Source organism: Triturus cristatus, chromosome 7 (assembly GCF_964204655.1).
Source record: "Triturus cristatus chromosome 7, aTriCri1.1, whole genome shotgun sequence".
Taxonomy (NCBI): Eukaryota; Metazoa; Chordata; class Amphibia; order Caudata; family Salamandridae; genus Triturus; species Triturus cristatus.
Genome location: NC_140590.1, coordinates 436,577,264 through 436,604,019, shown reverse-complemented (window position 1 = coordinate 436,604,019; position 26,756 = coordinate 436,577,264). Strand labels below are relative to the sequence as shown.

The following is a 26,756-nucleotide window of genomic DNA, read 5'->3' as shown; positions in this document are numbered from 1 at the left end:
TGGAAAACCCCAGCAAATGCAGGAGATCCGCCGTAGTCTGGAGGTGGGAGACGACTGCCTGGGGCGAGCCCGCCTTCAACAACCAGTCGTCGAGATAGGGGAAGACTGAAACTCCTGATCTGCGCAGATGAGCTGCGACCACCGCCAACACTTTCGTGAACACCCGAGGGGCACTGGTGAGGCCGAAGGGGAGCACGGTAAACTGAAAGTGCTCTTGGCCCACCGTGAACCGCAGGTAACGCCGGTGGGCCGGCAGGACGGGGATATGAAAATATGCGTCCTGCAAGTCCAACGCTACCATCCAGTCTCCAGGGTCTAGGGCAGCTAAAACCTGAGCCAATGTTAGCATCTTGAACCTGTCCTTTCGGAGGAAGGCATTGACGTTCCGGAGGTCCAAGATAGGGCGTAGGCCCCCCTTGCCCTTCTTGGGAACCAGAAAGTAGTGGGAATAACAACCACGACCTACTTCTGGACTCGGAACGCGCTCGACGGCCCCCTTGGCCAAGAGAGCCGAAACTTCCTCGCGGAGAAGATTCAAATGATCCCCCGAGATACGGTGGTGCTGCGGTGGCATGGCTGGAGGGGTCGTCTCGAAGGGGAGGGAGTAGCCCCTTCAGACGATTTGCAGCACCCACCTGTCCGATGTTATGGACCGCCAGTAGAGCAGGTGATGGCGAACTCTGCCGCCCACTGGCGTGGTATGGGCCCGAAAGCTCGGACTAGGAGGGCTTTGAGGCAGGTGCTGCCGGGGTGGAAGTGGGCTGACCACGTCGGCCTCCATTTCCGCCACGGCGGAAGCCACGTCCGCGCGCAGTTTGGTTCTGCGGCTGGTGGCTTTGCGGACGTGAGGAGGCGCCCCTTCCTTGGCCACGAAAGGGGCGAAAAGCGGAGGTGTGCGCCCGCGGAGCCGAGAGGCCCAAGGACTTGGCCGTAGCCCGGGAGTCCTTAAAGCGGTTCAGCGCACTGTCCGCCTTCTCACCAAACAGGCGAGTGCCATCAAAGGGCATGTCCATGAGGGTGGTCTGGACATCCCCGGAAAATGACGTGGACCGCATCCAGGCGTGGCGGCGGAGCGCCACCGTGGTTGAAATCACCCGACCCAGCGAGTCCGTGGTGTCAAGCCCACATCGTATGGCGTGCCGTGCTGCATCCCTCCCATCGGCCAAAGCCTGGGTAAGACGCGTCCGGACCTCCTCCGGACACAGGGGCAGCACGTCCTCCACCGTATCCCACAGGGAATGGGAATAACGGTCCAAGAGGCAGGCGGTATTTAAGGACCGCAGGCCCAAACTAAGGGACGAGAACAGTTTCTTGCCAAACTGCTCGAGTCTCTTGGAATCCCGGTCCGGCGGAGCGGTCGGAAAGGAGGATTGGGAGGTAGAGGCCTGGATAACCAGACTCTCGGGGGTGGGGTGTTGGGACAGGAAACTGGGGTCGCCCGGAGCAGGGCGGTGGGGCCTGGCAACGTTCCTATCCACAGGAGGAACTGTGGAGGGCTTGGACCAGGTGCCCTGCAGAACGTCAGTGAGGGCCTCGTTAAACGGCAGCAGAGGCTCAGTGGAGCTTGCTGAGGTTTGAAGCACCTCAGTGAGGATGTTAGTCCTCACAGCCACGGCAGGCAACTCGAGCCCAAGGGCCTCGGCCGCCTTGCGCAGCACCACAGAAAATGCTGCACCCTCCTCCGAAGATGGCGTCGGCTAGGGCTCCGCGAGCGATCCTTGGACCTCCTCCTGGACCGGGATCGCGCACGACGCGGAGCCGAGTGGCGAAGCTCGAGAAGCTTGCGGGAACGCTCCCGCCTAGCCTTCGAAGTCAGGGCCTGGCAGTCGTTGCACGACTCCGCGTCGTGGTCGGGGCCTAAGCAGTAGAGGCACCGGCGGTGGTGATCGGTCACCGACATCAGTCGATGGCAATCCTCGCAAGCCTTGAACCCAGGCATCCTACCGGCACCAGATGTCGACAGACAAGGATCAAAAATGATCAAAAAAGATTTAGTCAAAAAAGACTAAAAGGGGTAGCTCTCCCGGATCTGCGCTTACTGGCGCGGAAAAAAAAAGAACTGACGTCAGCGCGCGAGGGCGGCGTCTAAGTACTCCGACGACGTCATCCCGGCGCACGACGCCGACGACGGACGCGGAGCCGCAGACGACGCCTAGCGACGCGCAAGGGGTATTGCTGACGAAAAATCTTCCGGATCCAGTCTGACGCCTGGGGATATTCTAAGGTGAGGAATCTAACTAACGTGTTTCTTTCAGATTATATTAATGGAAAACAGTGGCTCCATCTACATGCGGCTACATAAACGTGTATTTGTCTTACGCGGTCTGCTGCTTCACAAGTGTGAAATAAGAAAAACTCAATAGCGAATCAAATACCACAGCTTTGCGACTTAAGAAGACACGTCGTTGTTTAAAATCCAAATGTTTTTAATAAACAAACACCATCATGCTCCATTACATTCGAAAGGGTTGGGGTCCACGTCTTTCCCTGCTTTGTGGGGACTACTCGTAGTCTGTGACAGGCTACATTGATAACATACCTAAAGGTATGGAACGAATATTCAGAGAACATAGTTTGTGAAGTGAGCTCATGAGCCCCACAGTTAAAGTAAGAAGAACAAATGCAGGTACAGTTGATCTTCTAGTACATCCTGGTCAGCAGCAGAGTAGTAATGCCAAATTAAATATCCCGAGCAAGGAATCATGCTTCCTAATTATTGATAAAATATCCGAGAATGGTGGGGAACATGATGTTTGACGACAATAGCTACAAGTCGACCCTTGTTATTAACAGTGCATGTACAATAAAAATGAACCTTCGACTGGCACGAGTAGCATGTAGGTACAGTTTGGGTCATAAGCATATTACAAGCAAAAACCACCAAGTTGTCATTCCCTTGAAACCAAGGTCTTAATTCAAGCAACGGAGGAAAAAAGAAGAAAATATATAACTTTCCATCTCTTCATATTTTAATGTTAGCTTCTTCCAATGCAGCATTTTCTGGGGTAGGAAGATAAAAACATTTTCACTATATTTAGCATGATTCTTTTGTTTAAAAAAAAAAATCAACTGTGACACTGTCCCAAAACCAAAGACTGACTATACAGCAACAGAATTTCAATCAGCATATCTATTGCACTTCATGAAGGAAAATGTCCTTTGCCTTGCAGGTTCCCGAAGAAAATGTAACTGGTTGATTATGTAATTTAATCTTGTGTAACACAAGATTTATATCCATACATAAAATGCTTATAATCTGTTTCTTCTTTGCAACAATATTTGGAAGAGTTTGCCATAAAATCTTTCCAGTAGACGGTTGAGAAGTCTCCAGGTTTAAGAGTCTACCAATCATATCTGGGTTCCTACCCACTCAAAGTCACCAAAATAAACTTCTGCGATCCACATTTCATGAATATATCCACAAAAGAGCGGGATGAGGTCTCCTTTATGACTAGCACGAACACTGTGTGATCCATGTATTACAGGGATGTATTTTATACGTGACAACATACGAACATGATGGAAATGAACACCAATCTTATTGCACATGGTGTCTGGGCGAGTTTTGAAAACACTGCAACGTTGATGAAAATTCTTTACATCTTGTTTTTCACTCAGCCCTTTTCTAGACAGTTTTATGTAGCAGCAATGTCAATCGACATACATAGGAGAGCTGGGAGTTGTTGGCATTTGATCCAGGATTCTACATACATATGCAGCAACTTCCACCGGACGCTCTTCATACATCAAGATAAAGGTATGTTTCTGAAAAATTAAGGAAAGTAAGTGAAAACAATACATACCTATATATCTATAGGTAGACACATAAATTGACATATTACATTTACATCAACTTAAACTCAAGAAGGAAACAATGGCATATAAGGACTGTTTACCCTGTAAGCATCTGTTCACGGTATGTAGTGATGCAGATTCACATGATCTGCATACTCCTGCGATCAAGTGTTTTTCAAGTCACGAGGACTAGATGGCTCCTCCTCTGGTTGTGGGTGAACATGTTCGCCGCCTCCACTGTTAGATTGTTTTACGCCCAACAGGTCAGAGTAGGAATGGAGTAGTGAGCAGAAAAGAATAGTGTCCACTAGTATGAAGAGAGAATAGTATCAAGTGAAAGATATCAGTAACAAACGTTGGCTTCCGGGAAGGAGGGTGGGCACATGTGAATGTACAGCACTACATGCAACGAACAAATGCTTACAGGTTAAGTAACATAATCAGTTTGTAGCATGTGTGGCTGTACATACACATGCTCTGCATTGACTGTAAAGCAGTAGTTCCCTAAACGGTGGCTAGCCAGTGGATGGGGAAGAGGTCTGAAACTGAGTCTCGAGGACAGTTAACCAACTCTAGCTTGTTGCCTAGCAAGAATATCCACCCAACAGGGGTTTGTGAAAGTGTGTTGAGTGGACCATGCAACAGCTTTACAAATATCTGCTATGGGCATATTCTCTAGAAAGGCCATAATAGCACCCTGTTTGCGGGTGGAGTGTGGCTTGGGGTGGGAAGTTCGAGTTCTTTTAGCTTTTGCCTAACAGATTTGGATGCATTTGACAACCCACCTGGCAATCCCTGCCTTAGAAATGCCCATGACGTTTATGAAGCTGTGAAAATGCCACAAACAGTTTTGCGAAAGGATTTGGTCTATCAATGTAGTACATAGGAGCATGCTTGAGATCAAATGTGTGAAGTGCCCTTTCAGTCGAAACGTGAATAGAAGAATGGGAGTTGGATGGTCTGGTTAAGATTTAATGAAATATTAAAGAAAAGACCCCTTGTGTAAGGGAAGGGGTTACAGGGGGTACAAGGAGCTAGTTCAAGAGGTCCATCAGCCAGTGCTCCCTGCAAGAATCATGACATTCAACAATAGGGCTAATGTTCCTGAGAGGAAAGAAAGAAGGGGAGAGGCACAGTCTCTCTGGACGTGGAGAGTGCCTGGGCCAGAGTACTGGAACGGGACAGTCAGCGGGACTGTTTATCTTGCCCTCACACACCCCCTAGAGGATTTTATGCTTCATCATTGGATGGTGCTTCTCCTTGGGCCGGCCAGGATATAGAGGGGGTCAAAAGCACCAGCTTATTTTTCTTTTCTATGCATGGTGTAACCATGCAAGCTTTCACCGGCTCTTTGGATTTATTCATCCCCTTGAGCACCAGGATGTATTGGACAGAGTGCCCTGTCTTTGAGAGTGTTTCTACTAGGAAATCCTCCTCAGCTCGTGTGGAGATACCCTCCTACCTTATGGCAGACAGCCGGTCACTGAATGATGCTGAGGTATGTTGTGGTGTCATACGGCAGGGAGTCCCTGACTAGGACATGTTCTAGGTCAGTCTATATCGTAATACTACCAAAGATCCCCTGAGGCACCTGGGTAGACTGGGGCAAAGTCCTCAGCCGGGGAAGACGGGCTATGTCTGCCAGTATTGGAGTATGACTCTAGGTATCCGGTGGTGAAGACATAGGCGGTGAGGGACTTTAAAGTGGAGTTGGTTGGCGAGGTGGAGAAGGAGCAGAGGCTTTGACTTAGGGCCTCTTCGCAGTAAAGAGGGGCACACAAGTGTTCAATGAAAGGGCCCTTCTCAAGGCGAGCCTGTGTTTCTTTGGCAGGGTGTCCTATGAGGCAGAGACCTTGCCTGTTCGAGGGTGGATGATGATCCTCCTCTGGCTTTCATTGAGCTCCTGCTACAGCCTCTCGAGATTGGGGCATTCTTCGATGCACCAATGGCGCTTTCGGCCTCAATGAGGATGCAGACTTCGAAGGTGTCGGCAGGTGACTTGAGGGCGGCTGAGAGTCAAGGCCCTTGGAAGGGGATTTTCTCAGCACTGGAGCCTTGCTATGTTGTCAACCAGCGCAGGATGGCAGTGGTATACCAGAAGATTGCAGCGGCTTCAGCTCAGGGCTCCACGCCGGAACTACAGAGGGGCGATGATTGGCTCCGATATGTGCCATTTGCAAGGTTTAAGGGCTTGAGCAAAGACAGTATGCACGTTGGGGTTTTTAAGCGTGGACTGGAGGCGACTGAGTTGGATGAAGCATCCTCGGGAGCCTGCTCTTCCTCAATGAGTTCTTACTCATCTGACTCCAAGACATTAGAGTTGATGAACTGAGGACTTGATGGTGTGAGATGGCAGAGAAAATCAATCTAACAATGGAGTCAGTGCCCTTGAGCATCAACGATAAGAAGACTAGTCACTGAGACCTTGTGACCTCAAAAGACTTCTTTAAAGTAAAACAAGATGTAATCGTCCGAGCTAAACACTAGATGGCAAGAGTATGCAAAAAACGTGCATCTATAGCCACACGTGCTACAAACATTATTTCTTTTAAACTTTTCAATTAGTCGTCTGAACTTAATTGCGTTTATTTTTAGCAGAGATATCAACTTTCAAGTAATTTTAAGGAATTATACTGGTACAAGGAAGTAGTCATTTAGATAAAAAGACATCACATACATTTAATGCACCATTGTTGCAAATAACCAATGAGTTAAAACAAGCATTGGCAAAGCCAGTGGGATTCAATTTTAAATGGCTCTGCCAATGACTCTGCCAAAGATTGTTGGCACCGACATGGAAAAATGAAAAGCACATTTTGAGAAAGGGACAGTCTGGCAGTAAATTGTAGCTGCCGGGCTCTCAAAGAATGAAAACCTAAAAATGAATGGGGAGGGACACAAGGAGTAAGCATTGATCAGGCGAGGGTTGGAGAAAACGAAACATTGACAAGCATTGAGAGCAAGTGCTTGGGGAACAAAGGAGCAGCTGGGGGGGATGCATTTCATAAATTAATAAAATAAAAAGCCTAGCAGGATTGGGAGTGGCAGTGAAAGCAGCATACAACCTTGAGGGATAATGAGAGGATGGAATCAGCACACAGGAGACAGAGCAAGAAAATATATGCACCCTCATGAAATGTTCAGAGTAAAATAATAATAATTATAAAATTTCCCCCAACTAAGCACTGGAAGGATACAACTCATAAAATCAACAAAATGGGAGACCAAAATGCTCCTGGGCGAGTAAACCACAATAATTGGGAAAATAGCCATCGAGTCTGGAGAAGGCAAGTGAGATAGACAATTAAGCCATGCAGTCATAAGCAAGAGGCCAGCTTAAAGCCAACATTATGTATATTGCAAACAACAGGTGTGGCCAATTGATAGCTAATGATTTTCTGTAGCTAGCCGTAAAATGGCTAAAGTAGGATTGGGAAAAGCTATGACTTGTGAGAAAATAATCTGAAGGAAGTGCATGGTTCTATTAACATCAAACATATGGAGAATTCTGTCCCCCCCAAAAAATATTTTGCATGCATCCCCACCACCAATGTAATAAAAGGGCAATTTGAAAATCAACCCTTGGTAATGTGAAGTGTCAATTTAAAGGATTTACAGATTAGTAAAGGTCTTGGGATCCTCGCTGTGGAATTGGTAAACTAGGCATATTATAAAGACGTAGTAAATTCAGTAGGAAATTTGAGAAACTTCTCGATGTCTAAATGTTTAACAGAAGTCTGGGTTCCACTGTTATTACAGCTGACAAGTGTGATTCTTTAGAGAGCCATAATAGCTCTGTCAAAAGGTGAAAGGTGACAGGAGTAAACATGTGAATTATAGGTCCATACCACTGATAGACTTCTAGTAAACAGAATCTTAAACTACATCGAGCAAGAGAACATTCAATGTAATGCTCAAGATGGGTTTCTCTAAGGACATAGGAATATACATCATTATGTTTGTTTATAATTGACTTGATCAGAGGACTGATTGGTAAGCTGCATGAAGGATAGAGAAGCCAAATATCGTTTTACAATGGGGACTGCCATGCCTTATTGAGCAAGGAACCTCTGTAAATGCAAGGCGTATTGGGGAATTGCAAGCTCTTACAATTCAAAAACCTTTCCTCCAATTCAAAAGGAATACTGTCATTCTACGGACTAATCCAAAGTTCATTCCAAAGGTGCCTTCGGACTTTCATTTAAATGAGCCGGTGATTCTCAAGGCTTTCTTTCCTCAACCGTCTACACCGGCGGAAAGGGCACTTCATTCGCTGGACGTGCAGCGGTGCTTGAAATTTTATCTGGACCGCACTAAAGCCTTTAGAAAATCTTCGCAATTGTTTGTTGCATTCAATGCTCCCCGCAAAGGATTACCCCTGTCCAAGCAGGGTATTGCTAGATGGATCTCCAGTGCTATACAGTTCTGTCATTCTGCAGTGGACAAGCCTCTAGAGGGCAGAATTAGAGCACACTCGACGAGGTCCATGGCTTCCTCAACGGCTCTCTTTGCGGGGGTCTAGATTAAAGACATCTGCAGAGCTGCGACTTGGAGCAGCGTGCACACCTTTACAAGACATTACTGTCTGGAGACCTTAGCACAGGAAGACACGGCGGTGGGCCAGGCAGTCCTGAGGAACCTCTTCCATTGAGTGGTGAGCTTTCCTTTCTTCCCTCCTTCCTTTGTATGGTTCTTGCACATTTTGCTATGTATTTTTCTTATGTGATTGCATGGTACTTTTATGTAAAAAAAAAAAAAAAAGTACGGTGATATATAGTAATGGATACTGAGATGTCTCAGGGAGGCAAAATGTGTTTCTTACTGCTAGCTACTCTGATACAAGCTATGGGAATCTATGAAAGTTCCAATACTGGAGTAAGAAACAAGTTACTTACCTGTAACTTTGGTTCTCCAGTATTGGTAACTTTCATAGATTCCCATGCGCCCACCCTCCTCCCCTGGGAAAGCTCAGCCCTCGGCAGGTTTGGTTGTACTGTTACACAACGGCTATGAAAATCTGAGGCTCTGAGCTTCTCTCAGGAAGGTTCTGTGGGGTGAGGCTAATCTGATTGGTTGTTGCTTTATTTTGGTCTCTTTTACAAAAAGAGGTAGATATACTACAAAAGGGAATGAGGCCTAGGCCTTTTTCTTTCTCTTTTGTACCTACTGCTATGTTATTTTGGATACAGAGACTCCCATTCCGACGACGGGGAATGATACAAGCTATGGGAATCTATGAAAGTTCCAATACTGGATTAACAACCATAACTCTGGTTCTACTGTTTGGATTTTTATCATTTTTGGGTTCTTTTAATTATAAAAATATCTTCTATGTTTCTAAATTGGAGGGATTATTCTTGTGTCCGGCTTTCACTTTATTAATATTTGAGTGCTGTATAAATACTTTACATGTTACGTTTAAGTTAAGCCAGAGGGTTAAGAATAGGCTTAATTACTGACATTTGTGGTTCACCCTGACAAGGAGTATGATTATTCTTTCAAGTAGGTTCTAATTTCCTTCAACAAAGAACAATGTCTCACAATAGCTGAAAGAGGTTGGTTGAAGAAAGCGAATACTTAATAGGGCAGGCCTAAAGTCCACTCTGAGCAAGGGATATGAAATTCCTATAGCCCTATGGTAGAGTCATTGTTCACGGTCAAGGACATCAAACTTGTGAGAAATTAGGTTATTGGTTGAGGAGGGTGTCAAACCCTACTCAAGCAACAGCCACAATCCTTGTCCGGGTGACCCACAAAAAGTCACTAAATTAATGTGTAAAGTATTTATGCAGCACTCAAACAGTATTAAAGTAAAAACACAACAGGAAAAATCCCACAGCAATTTAGGAAAAATAGAATACATTTTAATAAATAATTTGAAACCAAAAGAACACAAATACAATTGGTAAAACTAGATTTATGATTTTTTAAAGTTTAAGGTAGAAAATAGCTCCTAAAAGATCAAAGCGCCAACTGCTGACATCTAGTCGCACAAGACCGGGGCAAAGTTGAAAGTTATGGCTGACTGCGATGGAGCGAGGTTCAGATTCATAAAGTGGGTTGGGCCCATTCTTCGCTTACCTTCAGACTTAGAAGAAATTTCAAGAAAATAATGTCTGAGAAGGTAAAGTTCAGCGGTGTAAGGCAGCTGGCGATGTCCGAGGAAGAGGTGTCATTTTGGTATGCCTCTGGATGAAGTTGTGGTTAAGATTCCTTTGGACAGTCTCTTTTATGGAATCCGAAAATCTCCAGGTGGACAAAGCTGTAGGCCGTAGCTGATGAGGGCGCCACAAGGCTGGAAACAACTTTCTTTGAGGAGATGCTGAACAGGATTTGCTGCTGCGTAAAAAGAACGTAGCAGGAAGTGCGGCAAAGTCAGGTTGACCAGCAATGCACCGTGAGCAGATCAACAAACAGGTAGGTCCCGGTCTTTTTTGGGTTCTTGGAGCACTTTTTGGACAAAAATGTTTTTTAAGTCTCAAGTTATTGTGGATTTAGGCTGTCTGGGCACCTTTAGCACCACTTCAATGGGCCCAGGGCTGAGGGGCACCACTTGAAGTGTCAGGACTCACTCACACAGGGTCCAGGTGTGGGTTCAAGATGGTTGGAGCCTTTTCTGTCCCTGAAGCTCTGAACAAGAGGCCAGCCAACTAGCTCTTGAAGTCATCTCTAGAAGTCCTGGGTTCAAGGAGACTAGCAGGGCAGACCTCTGGGGTTCAGAGCAGGCTTCAGACAGCGAAGCACTCCTTCTTAGTGCAGCAAAGCAGGCAGTCCTTCGGCAGGTCTAGGACTTAAGAGTGGGTCCGAGGATTGCATTACTTTGAATTAGGACAAACATCTGGAGGCTTACCCCCACAGACGCGCCTGGAATTTCATGCCTCCTTGCTGTGGCTCCAGCTTGGCTATACGTACAAAAGGCTAGTGTGAAGTTCATTGTGTGTGTCCTGTCTAGGGCCTACTTTAGGGGTGACATATGTATTAAAAAGGGAGTCTTAGGTCTGGCAAAGGATTTATTTTGCCAAGTGGAAGTGACAGTTTAAAACTGCATACAAGCCTCAATGACAGACCTTGGGCATATTTTAAGAGGCTACTTTAGTGGACGGCCAAATAAGTGCTGCAGGCCCACAAGTAGCATTTAATTTACCAGCCCTGGGGTATATGGTATATCACTTTACCAGGGACTTACAAGTAAACTAAATATACCAATCCGGTGTAAACCGACTTTGCAATGTTTTAGAGAATGAGAACTTTAGCACTGGTTATCAGTAGTAAAGTGCACAGAGTCCTAAGGCCAACAAAAACAAACTCGGAAAAATAGGAGAGGGTGAAGGCCAAAGGTTTGGGAGTGACCCTGCAAAGAGGGGGCCAGATCCAACAAAACTGTTATGTTTATTTTGTCAACTGGACAAGCAAGCCCAATCCCCTGCAGCACGAACCCTTTGGCTGCCAGTGTACAGTGCCACAGTGAAAAAGGATGGCATTTCACAAAGGCAAGGTTTGAATATATTGGTAAAAATTGTTTAAACCGGATTCATTAATCAAAGCCTTTATAGCCCGGCCAAGCACTCTAAGGAAATGTGGTGAGCTCCAGTTGTGTTACTGATAGTGGCTCCCATATTCTATGCGAATACATGCATAAACATAAAAGCAAGATTGGTTCACAATTAAAATGTGCACAAAACATGTCTGCTATACTATTGTGCAACTTTAAATGCAATTTCTCTTAGGCATGATTTAGTAAAGTGAGTAGCTAGGAGTCCCTTCCAGCCAGAGGCTGGCAATGGGCATAAAAGTGGCACACCCAGCATACTCTTCAGAACACCTCTGGACCTGTGGAAGATAGGAGAAAGATCTTATCCTAAAAAAATCATAGAGAAAGCACAAAAACGATCCCGAAATACTCCCAGGGAAGCTTTACTTGAAACCCATAAAAAAGCAGAACTCAACACCCTGATCTGCGTAACTACTTTCAATGCATCATCTAATGAATTTAAAAAAATCATAAACAAGAAATGGCCAATACTAACATCGAACAGATTGAGCTTTGAGAAACCCATGTTTTCCTTCAGAAGGAACAGGAGTTTAAGAGACGCTCTGATTCACACTGATCTGCAAAAACTGAAAACCCCATACCAAAGCACACTTTGGAATCAACCACAGGTTATGGGTCACTATCCGTGTGGTTCCTGTGTGGCATGTGCATTTACGGAACACACTAAGGAAATAGATCTGGGTATGCACCATAAATGGGAACAGAGGTCCCACACTAATTGTAACTCGGATAGAGTTATTTACATAATCAAATGCCCATGCCAGTTAATGTACATAGGGATGACAGGGAGGAAAATAAAAGTACGTATAAACGAACATAGGAGCACAATCAGAAGGTCCATATCAGCAACCAAGCTTACTGCACATTATGTAGAGAAAAAACACTCAGACAGTGACCTGTGGTGGTCCGTGATTGAAAAAGTCAGAGAAGATGGCAATGTTTCAAAAAACCTCTTAGAACGGGAACAGAGATGGGTCTATAGATTAAAAACACATATGACCGGTCTGAACTACCACATTCCATGGAATCAACTGAATAAAAACAAATAATCTCTACAGTGACCCATGTAGTGTATCAAGGTGAGGACACTGACAATGACAGCCTATTTCCAGACCTCACAATCAATAATAAGCATCTGGGTAAATAGTGTCAAAAACCTCAGCAAGTGGTACAGAGAAACCCTTCTACTTCAACTGTAATGACCCGGTGACGTGAGCGTACTCCTAGTGTTTTCCTCAGGGGGCCGCGGTATCTTAATAGCCTGTCAGGAGTAGATATAATGTCCTTCATCTACAATACATGTAGGCCGTAAGCAGGAAATGTGGAGCGAGAGATTTAAATTTATATACGCATTTTCATTTACATAAGAATCAACGGGCAAATCATTTACATTAGGGAGTCTATTCCCACCAAAGCATTGGAATACCTAACTTTAATACTACAACTCCCAGAAATATACGAGCGACACACGCGCAGTACGCACTTCCGCGTGGAGGCGTGGCCAATGACTTCCGGAAACAGACGGGATCGTCTACCGAGGCTCGCGAACAAGTTAAAAACCATGGCCCCGAACACAGCAATGATTCCAAGCTGTGGGAACCACTACCGAATAGGTGTCTCTACGGGGCAGGACCCTTGGTGGCGTGAGTAATTTGAATGCGTGGCTTGAGTATAAGAGGTATACCGTTGCGATACAGATAGATAACGACTGTGTTTTTGCTTATTTCTTTTCAATTTTTTCTTTTCCTTTCATATTTCGTCCACAATTTGGTGGGCTCAACATCCTTGATGCAAACGATATTCACAAAACACCTATTGCGTGATTGGGGATATACCGATCTGATTCTCTGTATCGTTTGGATCCACAGAGTGTGACTACAGGGCTACCCTACGTATAGAGGTCCCACACGGGGTTTATCCTCTCCCTAATTGGGGTAAGCTACACAGGGTACAAGAAAGTTTTGATGAAGATGCGTTCCCACTGTGTTGGAATTGATTGTGGGATGAATTTGTTTTTAATTCGTGTCTCTATGTTGTAAGTCCGACTGGCAAGACTGATGTTTAAAATCACGCACAGAAGAATATATGAAAATAGTATGCGGTAAATCACCGCCACCCATGTATTCACACGCTACAATAATGTGTGTCAGATATATATGATGGGTTATGCCCTAATCACGAGCACATTCTATTTATTGTTTCACGTATGATGATGTGAAGGATATAAAGATATACACATATACTTGGTGTGTTCTAAGGAAAAACAGGATTCGCTATATATGTTGTTTGTTCTTTTTCCTGTCTTTCACAGATGGAGTGAATTCCTTAATTAATCAGTTGATTCATAATAAGGAGCAGCTATCTGCCCTTACTGCTTAATAGTATAGGGAACTTCCCTTGTACTCCTTTAATCTTCCAGGGGGCACACGCCCTGAAGAAAGTCCGTGCACCCTTCATGGGGCAATCAGGACAGAAACATGTTGGCAGTAGGGTCCTAGGACCATAATATTACCTGGTAACCCTCGAATTTTTGTTTTTTTTACTATCAGTGCCAGACCCAAGAATAAAGGGATACTGGGGTCTGACACCGGTTTTTAATCTTTAACCCCCTGGCCAAATATCATCTCAGTAAGTGCTCCCTGAAACATTGGTTGAGCCCACCCTGACTTCTAGGCGTCGGGGTGTCCCGATGATGAAGCATGACACCACTAGGGTGTGTGAGGGAATATAATAACAAAAGGACTTGCCTCCTTCCCCACACTCTGTTCCATTCTAGTCAGCTATAGATATTGTTTACTGACTGGTCAACCACGGGAGTACTTATAGTGACTTAGAAGATAGGAGGACTGCACCTACTGTTGAACGTTTGGAGAGAAACCCCCAAGTGCCGGAGCTGCTCCCCATTTGTACACAGGACTGAGAGTGGACTTGAAGGACTTGTTTCCTATTCAGCTGCAGGAACACAAAAGCTGCAAGAAGCCCAAATCTCTGCTGTGCCCAGCTGACTAGTTCTCACTGAATTTGCCCTGGACCCTTGCCCGGAATTAAAGTGTACTCTTTCCCCAAACATTGCAAGATTGGAAACTTAGAAACTTTTCCCTAGCTTTTGGCAAAAATGACCAAAGGCTAACTCCTGACTGCCACCTTGCTGCTGCTGCTGAAACGCTGGACAGACTGCACTTCCTGGTAGCACTTGCTGAAAGTATCCTGACTTCCAAAATCGTTTTTAAGTCCAAACGTAGAGGACTTCACTGGGCCCAACACCAAGCAGCACCTTGCTGTTGCCGATACCTTTCCCACCACTGATAACCTCAAACGTCCTGCCAGAGCAGGGCTTCAACAGAGGTCCTGTGCTTCACCTGGCTGCTGTCCGAGTCCTCTTCCGATCCACTGATGACCTTGTCGACAAGGACTCTTCTCCAGAAAAAAGACTGTCAGAAGGTAAACTTTCCACTGGGACGAACCAGATCTGTGTACCAGACCTGTGCTCTATTGCGGCTTTGCACGGATTCTGCTCAGCAACAGAACTATGCTCGGGACCATAGAACATTAGCAGATAGGGACTTAGTCACCATATCACCTCAGTATCATAAGCCAGAGTCCAACTAGCTACAGTGTCTCACTTGCCCTCCTACTCATAGCCAGAGGAACAAGTGAATTGTGACCCCAGAACACAACACTCTCGACCCGCTCAGAGATCGCAGTGACAGGAAACTCCCTTTCGCTCACACACTGGTACTCGTCCACATTAAGATATGTAAGAGACACGAAGGAAGTTTGAAATGTTTATTTCAACTATCTTGCTCTAAAATGCAGCATACATGCCACAATCAGAAACCAACTGCCTAGCAAAAATACCACCAGCATTGTTAATAAATCATATATTATGAAAAGCCCTGTCATACTATAAGATAGAATAGCCTAACCCCCTTCCCATTTTTACAGAAGCAAACTGATTATACAGCAAAGATCTCTGGGTTTAGCAGCCGACCCCGCGCCTTAGCATACACAGATGAACATTCTACAGCTCGGATACAGCTGTGATCTTCTCTCAGGTAATATCAGTTTCTCTCTCTCTGTGTTACCTTCAATCAATCAATTAGGGTTGGTAAAGGGCAGTTACTCACCTGCGAGGGTCACAAGGTGAAAGGGGGGACGCAGCTCTGTTGAGTCCGAAAAGCCAGGTCTTGAAGTCCTTTGCTAGAGAGGTCAGCTGATCGAAGGTTTCGCTTGGGTGCATGGAAGGAGAGGTGGTTGTTTAGGTATGCAGGTCCGATGTTGTGGAGGGCCTTTTTTGCATGGGTGAGGAGCTTGAAGTTTATTCTTCTTTCGATGGGTAGCCAGTGGAGGTTGCGGAGGGACGGGGGATGTCTAGGATCGTCCTGGACGGTTTGGAGCTTGCGAAGTAGTTTCTTGTTGATTCTGGCATAGAGGGTGTTGCTGTAGTCCAGTCTGCTACTGATGAGAGCGTGCGTGACAGTTTTTCTGGATTTGGATGGGATCCATCTGAACGTTTTTCAGAGTATGCGGAGGGTGTTGAAGCAGACAGATAATACGGCGTATATCTGGTGGTTCATCGTGAGTGATGAGTCAAGTATGATGCAGAGGTTTCGTGCGCGGTCCATCGGAGTTGGCGGTTTTCCGAGGACGGGGGGTAGGAGGGGCACCAGCTGTTGTCCCACGCAAAGGGGGTGGAGCCAAGGATGAGGAATTCTGTTTTCACAGAGTTTAGTTTCAGGCAGCTCTTCTTCATCCAGGTTGCAACTGTTTTCATCCCATCTTGGAAGTTGTGCCTGGTGATGTTGGGTTCTTTGATGAGGGAGAGGATGAGCTGGCTGTCATCCGTGTAGGAGACCATGTTGAGCCTGTGGTTTTTGACGATGGTTGTGAGGGGGGTCATGTAGATGTTAAAGAGGGTTGGGCTGAGGGCAGATCCCTGGGGCACTCCACATCTGGTCTCTGTTGGTTCCAAGAGGTAGGGCAGGAGTCTGGGTCTGCCTGTGAAAAATGAAAATATCTAGTCGAGGGCCTTTCCGCGAATGCCGGCGTCGTGGAGTTTGGTGGCTAGTGTGTGGTGGAAGACGGTACTGACGGCAGCTGAGAGGCCCAGGAGCATGAGGGCTGTCATTTGTCCCTGGTCGAGGAGGAAGCGGATGTCATCAGTGGCAGCGAGTAGGGCGGTCTCAGTGCTGTGGAATCCGGACTGGGAGATGTCCAGGACGTCATTGGCTTCAGTGAAGTTTGCTAGCTGGGTGTTCATGGCCTTTTCCATTACCTTGGCAGGGAATGGTAGCAGGGAGATGGGCCTTAAATTCTTAAGGTCCGTCGGGTCTGTGTAGGGTTTCATCAGGAGTGGGTTGACTTTGGCGTGTTTCCAGTCGTCGGGGAATGTGGCGGTTTCGAGGGAGCAATTGAACATCCGGCATAGTTCTTGTGCAATGGCTGTGGTGGCTCTGTGGAAGATGTGGGGTGCGGAGGGTTCTGAGGGTGCTCCAGAGTGGATGCTCTTCATGGTCTTAAGGGTGTCTTGTGTCGTGAGCAGGGCCTGTTGGGTGGTGTCACTGGGGGTGGGAGCTGGAGCGGTGCGGATGTCTTGGTTGTCGAATTTGACGTAGATCATCTTTATCTTGAGGTGAAAAAAGGTGCTGAGTCTGTTGCAGAGGTCTTGGGAGGGTGGGGATGTCTGTTGTTTTGCTGTTGGGTTTGGCAAATGCCTTGATAATGGAGAAGAGTTCTTTGGTATTGGGGGCATTGACGAGGATTCTTTCTTGGTGGCATTTTTCTTTGTGGATTTGATGAGTTGGTGGTGTGCTGTGGTGGCTGTTCTTGAGGCGATGCATGCTTCTGGGGTCCTGTTCCTCCATGTCTTTTTGAGTCGGCGGCAGGAGCGCTTGGATTTTTGGAGGGCAGGGGTGAACCAGCTTGCTTTCTTGATGTGTCGTTCTGTGGCTTCCTTGAGCGGGGCGAGTGTGTCAGCACAGTTCGTAATCCAGCTGTGGAGGTTGCAAGCCGAGTTGATAGTGTCTGGTGTCTTTGGTGGTGGCGTGCTGTTGAGGGCAGAGGCGAGTTGGAGTTGTTCTTTGGTGGCTTTGTTTCAGCTTCTACAAGGGAGTTGGTGGCCGTGCTTGTGTATGGTGCAGTGGTGGTCTGTCCAGAGGAGTTCCGTGATGTGGCTGTAGCAGATGCTGCTTCCTTCTGCGAAGACGGGGAAGAGTGTGTACCGCTGTGTGCATGGGAGTGGTGACCAGTTGCTTCAGTCCTATGTTGGCGGGGTTCTCTAGGAGGGTGGTGGTTTTAAGGTCGCCGTGGTCGTCCAGGTGGAAGTTTAGGTCTCCAAGTAGGGTGTAGTCAGTGGATCAGAAGGAGTGGGGCATGATGAAGTCGGCGAAAGGAGCATGGGTGCCTGACGGCCTGTAGATGAGGGTTCTGCAGAGAGTCGTTTTATGGTTGGTCTGGATCTGGAAGTGGAGATGTTCCAGGAGGGTCATAGAGTCTTCCGGGCCAGTGGTTGTCATGCAGAGAGTGCTTTTGTGAATGATGGCGATGCCTCCTCCTGGGTGGGTGGGGCAGTCTATCTGCAGGATCTTGTATCAGGTGCATACCTATATGACAAGGTTTACATGTTCATTAACAACAGCTGCATTTCTCTGTTGTGTCTAGGAGCGAGTGCCTGACTAGAACAAAATAACAAGGGACATTGATGTTCAACCTTTGTCTGCTGTTCAGACTAAATCCCAGGTAAGAACAGAACAAGAAAACTACTGCAGGTTCTGTGTGAAAATATAATGTAGCACAAAAGCAAACGTGTTGGTGTAGTAACATCTGCTAAGCTAAAGCAGCGTCTTGTGCACACAGTTAGGCTAACATAGGGAAAACTAAAATGGGTCTTATGTAGAACAAATGACCGTGGTAGGCCTTAAGTTTTGACTTTGACCTGGTCTAAAGAAACCAGATAACCTGTGACTGGCATTTTGTAGTTTCTGGTCCTAAAAACATCTAAAACTTTGAAAAATGATCTCTCTGGTTCCTTACATATGATTTTTGTAGTTTGGTGTCTATTCTCTCATAAAAATTTCCCCTCAATATTTTTTTTTTTTTAATATAAATTGGAGTGGGATTTTTAATGTGCTGTGCGTTTAACTGTTTTGATACTGATGAATGCTTTACACATTTCTCCTAAGTTGAGCCTGCCGGCTATGTGATGCAGCAAGGGTTGAGGTTTGAGCTCTGGTTTACATTATTGAGACCTAACTGAACATAGTAAGAAATAGGGCCATTATTACTTAAAGAGGACGAATATCCACTTCAATTAACTATCCACATTCCCACAAACCACCTGAATCCCCAAGTAGCATCTGTGGGGCTGCAGGGAGAAATTGAAAAAAATGTGGAAATATGCATCTTGAAATCCAATGCTACCACTCAGTCTCCTGGATCTATGGGCAAACAGCACTTGGATCAGGTTGAGCAAAATTTTGAGCTTTTCTTTCTGGAGGAAATTCAGATGGTGAAGATCCAGAAGGGGACTATAGCCTCAGTCCTTCAGAAAATAACAGAAGTAACAACCAGTCTCGAGCTCTGTTGCTGGATCCTCTCTATTGGTCCTTTGGCAATGAGAGCTTGAACTTCTCCTCTGAGTATGGCCAAGTCATCCTCCAGGGGGTTTTGCAGTGTAGGTGGCATATCTGTGACAGGAAGGGAAGGGGGTAACCATGTTCCAGTATCTGGAACAACCAGTGGTTGTATGTGATGCTCCTCCATCCGGGGAGGTCAAATGTGATGGGACCACCGAGCGAGTGTGTGCTACTGAGTGTGAATTAAAGCAGTTTTGCGGAAGGGTAAGGAATATGCTACTTACCAGTATGCATCTGTTCTTGGCATGTAGAGCTGCAGAGTCACACACTGAGGATAAGATCGCCATCTGGTGTTGGGCTCGGATGATTGCAGGTTGTTGTTGTCTTCGGAGAAGTCTTTGGTCACGAGGTTGGTGACTCCTCCCCTGGACAACAGTGCGCATGGGCATCCACTCCATCGGCAGATTGTTTTTCGCCATGATGGGAAAAGATGGAGTATAGAGAAAGAAAGAAAGGATGTCCATGTGTAATGTCTAAGTAAGACGGATGCTGGAACAGATACAGGTCCCGGGGAGGCGGGCGGGCGTGTGTGACTCTGCAGCTCTACATGCCAAGAACAGATGCATACTGGTAAGTAGCATATTCCGTTCGAGGCATATGAGCTGCAGATCACACACTGAGGATAGATTATACAGCAGTGCTCCCCTTAGCGGTGGTCGCCTGTATCCGTTGCAGCAGTTTGAAATAAAGTTTTTAGGACAGCCTGGCCCACGGAGGCCTGTTGTTTGGCCTGCACGTCAACACAATAGTGTTTAGTGAAGGTGTGCGTGGTAGACCATGTGGCTGCCTTGCAAATGTCTTCTAAGGGAATATTGCCTAAGAAGGCCATAGAAGCCCCTATTTTACGCGTGGAGTGCGCCCTAGGGGGAACTGTGAGTGTACGTTTAGCCTTGAGGTAGCATATTTGGATGCATTTAACTATCCACCTGGCTATTCCTGATTTGGAGATCGGGTTGCCTTTGTGTGGTGGCGCGAAAGCAACAAAGAGTTGTTTTGTCTTTCGAAAAGGTTTTGTTCTGTCGATGTAATAAAGCAATGCTCTTTTAACATCTAGGGTATGTAGGGCCCTTTCAGCTACCGAGTCTGGATTTGGGAAAAAGACTGGTAGTTCTACTGATTGGTTAAGGTGGAAAGGGGAAATCACTTTTGGAAGAAATTTAGGGTTTGTCCTAAGAACCACTTTGTTACGGTGTAGTTGTAAGAAAGGTTCTTCAAGTGTAAGGGCTTGTATTTCACTTACTCTGCGCAGGGAAGTGATTGCGATAAGGAAGGCTACCTTCCATGTTAGGAATTGCAATTCACATTTGTGCATAGGTTCAAATGGGGGGCCCATGAGTCTTGTTAGAACCACATTGAGATTCCACACTGGGGTAGGTGGCAATCTTGGGGGAAGAATCCTTTTGAGACCTTCCATAAACGCTTTGATGGCTGGTACCTTAAAAAGGGACAGGTGTTGCCTATTTTGCAAGTAGGCCGCCAAGGCTGCTAGGTGTAATCGTATAGAGGAATACGCTAGATTGCATCTTTGCAAGTGTAGTAGATAGCAAATGATGTTTTGGATGGAAGCATCCAATGGATGTATGTCATTATTAGCGCAGTAGATGGCAAATCGTTTCCATTTAGCGGCATAACACGCTCTAGTAGTAGGGCGTCTGGCTTCTTTTATGATATTCATACAGTCTGGAGGGAGATTGAGGTAACCGAACTCTAAGACCTCAGGAGCCAGATCGCTAGGTTCAGTGTTTGAGGATCTGGGTGTCTGATTTCTCCATGGTTCTGGGTTAACAGATCCGGGGAGAGGCGTAGCTTTTGATGTGGAACTAAAGATAGTTCCAGAAGTGTGGTGAACCACGGTTGACGTGCCCAAGTGGGAGCCACTAGTATTAGTGTTAGTGACTGTTGTTTCAGTTTGCGTACCACAAATGGAACTAGTGGGAGAGGCGGAAAGGCGTACGCAAATCTGCCTGACCAGTTCATCCATAGGGCATTGCCCTTCGACTGTGGGTGTGGAAACCTGGCGGCGAAGGTTGGGCATTTTGTGTTTTCGGGAGTGGCGAACAGGTCTATGTCTGGTTGTCCCCACTTTTGGAAGAAGGGGAGTAGAACCTTGGGGTGTAGTTCCCATTCGTGGATCTGTTGTGTGTGGCGACTTAGGAGGTCGGCCACTTGATTGTGGATCCCTGGGAGATGTTCTGCTAACAGGTAGATGTTTTGGGGAATTGCCCATCTCCAGATTTGCTGTGCCAGTTGGGACAGTTGGAGAGAGTGTGTGCCTCCCTGTTTCTGTATATAATACATTGTCGTCATGTTGTCTGTGCGTATGAGGACAGTTTTGTTCTTTAGGTGAATTTGAAAGGATTTTAGTGCTAGGAACACTGCTAAGAGTTCCAGGTGGTTGATGTGGAGCAGTTTTTGTTGACTGGTCCATCTGCCCTGAGTGGTATGGTGAAGGAGGTGGGCTCCCCACCCCGTGAGAGATGCGTCTGTAGTTAGCACAACTTGTGGAAGAGGCTCTAAGAACGGTCTCCCTTTGGACAGGTTGATGGTGTTCCACCATTTCAGTGATCGAAGTGAGCGACTGTCCACCAACACCAGATCGGTAAGTTGTCCGTGAGCTTGGTTCCACTGTTGTGCTAAGCATTCCTGTAAGGGACGCATTTGAAGTCGTGCGTGTGGGACTATGGAGATGCACGACGCCATCATGCCTAGGAGCTGCATGAACACTCTTGCTGGAAGAGATGGATGAGTTTGAAATTGAGAGATGAGATTTTGTATACTGGCTATCCTGGCTGTGCTGGGATAGGCAATGGCTTTGGATGTATCTATGGTTGCTCCTAGATACTGATGTAAGTGGGAAGGTTGTAGGTGGGATTTGGGGTAGTTGATAGTGAATCCCAAATCGTGGAGAGTTTGAATCGTGCGATGAGTGTGGAGAACGCATTTTTGGTATGTATTGGCTTTTATGAGCCAATCGTCCAGATAGGGGAAGACATGGATCTGTTGTCTTCTGAGATGCGCTGCCACGACTGCTAGGCACTTGGTGAACACTCTGGGTGCTGTTGTTACTCCGAATGGGAGAACTGTAAATTGATAGTGTTGCCCATCTACCACAAATCGTAGATATTTTCTGTGAGCGGGATGCATAGGGATGTGAAAGTATGCGTCCTTGAGGTCCAATGTGGCGAGGAAGTCTCCCTGTTGTAAAAGTGGGAGGACTTGTTGGAGAGTGGTCATGTGAAAATGATCCGAATGTATATAGTGGTTTAGTAGTCTGAGATCCAGTATGGGCCTTAGTGTTTTGTCCTTTTTGGGAATGAGGAAGTATAGAGAATATACCCCTTTTCCCTGATGTTGAAGGGGGACTGGTTCTATCGCATGTTTTTGTAACAGGGATTGAATATTGTTTGAGGAGAGAGAGATGATGCGAGGACATTGGACGTTGTTTGGGCGGTATGTTTGGGGGGGATTGTATGAGTTCGAGGCAGTAGCCAGACTGGATAATTTGTCTTACCCACCTGTCTGTGGTGATGGAAGTCCAGACAGGCAGGAATTGTTGGAGTCGCCCCCCGACCGGAGTGGAATGGTCTGGGGGGAGTGGTGGCAAGTCACTGTTTGGTGGCTGGTGAGGTGCGGGTGTTGTTGTTGTTGCCCCGTCCTCGACCTTTGTTATTGTTTCCCCTATAACCTCCCCGGAAGTAACCTCTGTTAGGGGATGTTTGTCCAGAATTTTTAAAGGTGGACGTGGTCTCAGTTGATGTGTTTTTGGAGCCTCCTCTATAAAAGGAGCGACGAAAGGAACCCCGGTTTTGATGAGACTGCAGTGCTCCCATAGACTTGGCAGTTTCATTATCCTTTTTCATTTTTTCTAATGCAGTATCCACTGCAGGGCCAAATAGCTGCTCTTGGTTGAAAGGTTGAGCTAGAATTGCGGTTTGAACCTCCGGTTTAAAACCGGAAATACGGAGCCAGGCATGTCGTCTGAGTAAGACGCCAGTATTGACCGCTCTAGAAGCAGTGTCTGCTGCATCTAAGGCGCATTTAATGGAGGCATTAGATATTAATTTGCCTTCTTGGATGAGGTCGGAGGCCTGGGACTTAAAAGGTTCAGGCAGATGTTGCATAAGGTCCTCAAGTTGGTCATAATGCGCTCTATCATACCTGGCTAACAGGGCCTGGGTATTCGCAATACGCCAATGGTTAGCCGCCTGCGCAGCGACCCGTTTGCCCGAGGCTTCTAAAAGCTTAGACTCCTTATCTGGGGGAGGCGTTTCTCCAGTTGTCTGTGAGTTAGCGCGCTTCCTGGCATTTGATACGACTAGGGAGTCTAAAGGGAGCTGGGCCTTAATGTATGCAGGGTCTTGCGGGGCTGGTCGGTACTTTTTTTCGATGCGTGGGTTGAGAACCCTAGCTCGAACAGGGTCCTTAAAGACTTCAGTAGCATGCTTTATGACCCCTTTGATCATGGGCAGTATGTGAACAGTCTTTTGTGACTGCTCAAAGGTATCAAGGAGGAAGTCCTCTTCAATGGCGTCTGTGTGCATAGTAACGCCGTGGAATGTTGCTGCCCTATTTATAAGTTGGCCGTACCCTAGGTGGTCATCAGGAGGGGAGGGCTTGGAAGGGTAGGTAGTGGGGTCAGGCATGTCAGGTATAGGATAAGACCAGTCATCCATGGGTGCTGGGTCTGGGAACGTAAAAGGGTCGTTTGGGTCAACAGGATCATCAAATAAATCAGGGTCCGCCCCTCCCCCTAAGTCATCATTATCATCCTGTGGAGGAGGTGAATGATAGGGAGATGGTAAAGGTAAAGGTAAAGGAGAATCAGGAGGAGGAGGGGGGGACGGGTTAGGAGGTAAAACAGGAGAGGAAGGACGAAGTGGTGAAGTAGCACAGTCCTTTTTCCGTATGGGAGCTGGGGGAGGTGTAGTGTCCAGCTTCCGCTTTTTATATGGGATGGCAGTCACATGTCCCGTTTTAGGATTGATATAGATCCGCTTCTGAGTAGGATCTGGTCGAAAAAGATCATCTGGCTCCGAAGGTGGTGTCTGTGACGTCCGCTTCGGGTCTTTATGAGCTTGTTTCGGCGGGGACGCAGTTTTCGGCTCCGATGATTTTTTCGGTGTCGACTGATTTTTCGGTGTCGACTGATTTTTCGGTGTCGACTGGTTTTTCGGTGCCGACTGGTTTTTCGGTGCCGACTGGTTTTTCGGTGCCGACTGGTTTTTCGGTGCCGACTGGTTTTTCGGTGCCGACTGAGGTTTCGGTGCCGACTGAGGTTTCGGCGCCGACTGAGGTTTCGGTGCCGACTGAGGTTTCGGAGCCGATGGACTTTCAGGCATCGATGTTGAAGAACGTTTCGGTGCCGGTGGAGACTTCGGTGCCGAGGAACGTTTCTGTGCCGAAGGAGATTTCGGTCTTGGAGCCTGTTTCGGTGCCGACAATGGGTGTTTGGGTGCCGAGGGTGTTAAAGGCACAATTAGGTGAGGTTTGCTCGAGCCCGAGCCACCCACAGGCTTAGTTGTCTTCGGAGCCGGGCCCGAGGGCGGGGCTTCTGAAGAGGATTTCCGGTCGCGACTGGGCCCAACTGGCGGAGTCTTGACCAATGCTTTTTTGGATGGGGCAGGGGCAGGGGGGGTGGTACTCACACGCTGCCCTGGAGTGATGAGGTCATCGGAATCGTCGGCTTCGGACACGATCTCGAGATCTTCGGTGTCGTCTTCGGGAACATCTTGAGCAAAGATGTCCTCCGGTTCTGGAGCTGGTTTGGCCATAATATGGCGTCGAGCTCTTCGGTCCCGGAGGGTCTTCTTCGAACGGAAAGCGGAACAAGCTGGACAGGTGGACTCGTTGTGTTCCGGCGACAGGCAGAGGTTGCAAACCTCGTGGTGGTCACTGTGGGGGAACTTCGCTCCACACTGGGGGCATTTTTTGAAGGGTGTCCTGTCCATCAGCCGCTTCCGGAACCGGTCCGAGTTGATGTCGACGTCGATGAAATGAAGATTAAAGAGTTAAATTGATTGCTGGAAGTTTTCTGCTGGAGCGGAAAAAAGTTCATCCGAACCCAATGGCGGAAAAAAACAATCTGCCGATGGAGTGGATGCCCATGCGCACTGTTGTCCAGGGGAGGAGTCACCAACCTCGTGACCAAAGACTTCTCCGAAGACAACAACAACCTGCAATCATCCGAGCCCAACACCAGATGGCGATCTTATCCTCAGTGTGTGATCTGCAGCTCATATGCCTCGAACAGTCAGTTACTGAGGTTTCGGTAGAACATTACCCCAGGCAGCCTAGACATTGTCGGCTTGATCCCATGCCTCTAACCCATAAGGATTGGGAGGCCTGTTAAGGCAAGTACTGACGCTGCCTTTGCTGTCCTGTCAACCCCTGCTTCAGGAGAACTGCTGAACAGGCCGAGATTGGCCAAGAGAGTGAACGGTGGCCTTGCTCTCCTTAATTTCTTTTTAAGGCAGAGTCTGCCTTTGCTCCAAACAGCCTAGAGCCATCTAAGGGCATAGCCAACAAAGATTGCTGTATGCCTGAAAAGAAGCTTATCAAGCTAATCCATGCATGACACCGAAACACCAAGCTGGTACCTGCTGCCCTACCCTGACAGTCATTCATGTCAAAGCCTTAGTGAATGGAGTACTTCACGTGTGTCCTGGCCATCCATGATGCGGGTTGGCCATAAGTCACCAGGGACAGCTGGCAAGATATCTGCCACTCTGCTCCCCGATGCACACGAGTATCCACATAGTATTGACAGACCTGAGGGAAAGGCTGGCGGAGGAAAACTCTTGGCAAATGTCTGTGCGTTTTGACTGTCAAGAGGAGTTCCAGGGAACACAGTTGAATTAAGGCAACTAGCAGAAGCCTGTACTACCAAGCACTCTGGGGTGGGGTGTGGGAGGAAAATATTCAGATCCCTGACAACAGGTCTGTGCCACTGTCCCACTTGGCTATTAACTGGGGGGCAAGAACCTGGCTTCACCCAGGTGTCGACAAGTACATCCACAAGGGCCTCACTGAAGGGAAGCAGAGATTCTTGGTTCGTTAGGCCTGGGTTGAGCACTTCAGCTAAAACATTTGTTTTCACCTCTGTTGTACGCAGAATGAGATACAACACTTGTGCCACTGTCCTAATCACTGTTGTGATGGTGGCAGACTCGTCTGTTGCCATAAGTTAGGAGAGGAAAGGCCAATGACGGGAGAAGCGTCCAGCCTACTGGCATCCTGCAGCTCCAGAAATAGGTTTTAGTCATCATAAAGGGTATAATCACTATCATCGTTAGGATGAGGTTGGGAGTTTTCTGGGTGAGAGTAAGCATACATGTGTGTTGCCTGTGATGTCAGGAGTGCTAGTAAATGAGTTTTGGAGTCTGATAAAACTAATGGCTCTGTGCTAGATGTCGGAGCCAGTGTTGGGACCCATGGTTGCTGCGTCAGTCGTGGCCCTGGATACGCTGTTGGACGTTACTCTGGAGTCATTACAGCCAGGCTCAGGTACAGGGATGGTCTTAAAGTGTAGTTGAGTGGCTCAGATGACATCGGGGAAAAATTAAGTGGCGGTAACCAGACTGGAGGTCACCCCAGATTCATAGGGCCTAATGGCGCTACAGAGGGATGTGGAGGAGTCTAAGGCCAACTTAAATTCATGGAGCTGTAGAGGTGTCAGGGCACATTGGGATCAACTGTGGAATCGATTTGGATGGGGGTTGAGATAACTACATGATGTGGAGGTATTCAGGGCGATGCACAACTTCAAATGGTGGGGA

At 47.1% G+C, this 26,756-nt stretch overlaps 1 protein-coding gene across 10 annotated transcripts in view; it reads right to left on the bottom strand.

Moving 5' to 3' along the window:
* Nucleotides 1-2,408: 2,408 nt before the first annotated feature.
* Nucleotides 2,409-26,756, bottom strand: part of MAP2K4 (mitogen-activated protein kinase kinase 4) — an 834,137-nt gene continuing 809,789 nt past the window's right edge. For all 10 annotated transcript variants that reach the window (XM_085616757.1, XM_085616753.1, XM_085616758.1 and 7 more), the window contains one exon: nt 2,409-3,765. In XM_085616757.1, coding sequence (XP_085472883.1) covers nt 3,652-3,765 — 114 coding nt within the window. In that variant the 3' untranslated portion in view covers nt 2,409-3,651. The remainder of the gene's footprint in view (nt 3,766-26,756) is intronic.